This window comes from Equus quagga, chromosome 13 (genome assembly GCF_021613505.1).
Source record: "Equus quagga isolate Etosha38 chromosome 13, UCLA_HA_Equagga_1.0, whole genome shotgun sequence".
Lineage (NCBI taxonomy): Eukaryota > Metazoa > Chordata > Mammalia > Perissodactyla > Equidae > Equus > Equus quagga.
Window position 1 is genome coordinate 67346799 of NC_060279.1, and position 1523 is coordinate 67348321.

The window sequence follows — 1523 nt, forward strand, 5'->3', positions numbered from 1 at the left end:
TGATGCTGTGTGATCCCTAACCCCCTGTCCCCCTGCCTGCTAATAGGTACCCCCCGTGTAATGGCCCACGGCTCCCTGGGTGTCTGTGGAATAAATGCTGTGCCTCCGGCTGGCTTCTGGTTGCAGTGCTCTGCTGAGACCAGCTCCAGACCCCTGAACTTTGGGAACAGCCCCTGGGATTCCCTCAAGATGTCTGTGGAGGTAGCCCTCAGAACAGGCGGGGTCAGATGGAGAGAAACATTTATCCTTCAACAGAAGATGACCCATGGGGTTACTGGAAGCAGAGAGGCTCCTTTCTTGGAACTGCTCCATTTCTTAGACCTGTGTCCCTCTTCCCCTCCCTCGTGATGTTGAGGTTGGGGTGTGGGGTCAGAGGTGTTCTGTGGTACAGGAGGTATTTGGGGTGCATCCGTTGCCTCCCCTCACCCCCTCACATGGACAGTGAGCATGAGACCCTTCCCTAGCCTTGAGTACCTTCACCCAAGTCTGAAGACAGCTGGGTTTGGAAACAGTAGTGTGCAGGGAGGTTAAAGGTACTGGTTGCTTGTGCCAGCTCTGGCTGATTTCATGTCCCCTGGGTACAACAGGCTGGCCCTGGGGCCCAGGGTCACTCTCAGCCATGCTGATGTGGAGGGAGAAGGAAAAGCAGGTCTATACTGGGAGAAGCATTAGAGACCAGCTGTCACAAGCAGGCCTGGGGGTGAGGGGCTGTCCTCACTCGGAGTGTGAGAGAAGCAGGCAGGGGAGGCACAAGAAATGTGCCAGGTGAGGAGTGTTAGGGATACAAAGAGCTTACACAATCCGGTGTGGGAGACAGTTCCATTCACTTATTCTACAGGCGTTTATGCCAGCCAGGGCACTGAGGGTACAGGAGTGAACAAGACAAAATATTACCCCCTTGGGCAAGGCAGTGGAGAACACATATAAAATAGTCACACAAGTAACTGCAAAACTAAAATAATTACAACCTTCACAAGTGAAAGGCAGAAGACACACGCCCTGGGATTGCCCTGGCCCAGGAGGCTAGAGGTCACCCGGGCCGGCCCAGGTCCCACTTCCGCAGGCCTGTCGGTCTATCCATCCCTCAAGCCATCGAGCTCTGCGCGTCCTTGCTGCGGCCCAGGGGCTGGGCAGCACTCGCCCTTCTCCCTCCAGGGCAGTAGGGGGCGGTGCGGCGCCGCCCTCCGCAATCCCGACAGCCTTCGCGCGGGCGCGCGGCTTTAAGCGAGCGGAAGAGCACGCACGCTAGGCCGGGCGGGCGGAAGCGGCGCACACGCCCGGGGCCGCCATGCCCGGGGACCACCGCCGCATCCGCGGCCCGGAGGAGTCGCAGCCGCCGCAGCTGTACGCCGCCGACGAGGAGGAGGCGCCCGCCGCTCGCGACCCGACGCGGCTGCGGCCCGTGTACGCGCGCGCCGGGCTGCTGAGCCAGGCCAAGGGCTCGGCCTACCTGGAGGCGGGGGGCACCAAGGTGCTGTGCGCCGTGTCTGGTCCGCGCCAGGCCGAGGGCGGCGAGCGCGGCG

At 61.2% G+C, this 1523-nt stretch overlaps 1 protein-coding gene across 1 annotated transcript in view; it reads left to right on the forward strand.

The window, feature by feature from the left end:
• The first annotated feature begins 1270 nt into the window (after positions 1 to 1270).
• The window catches only part of EXOSC6 (exosome component 6), a 1621-nt gene continuing 1368 nt past the window's right edge, over positions 1271 to 1523 (forward strand). The window contains exon 1 of the mRNA XM_046682048.1: positions 1271 to 1520. Coding sequence (XP_046538004.1) covers positions 1289 to 1520 — 232 coding nt within the window. The 5' untranslated portion in view covers positions 1271 to 1288. The remainder of the gene's footprint in view (positions 1521 to 1523) is intronic.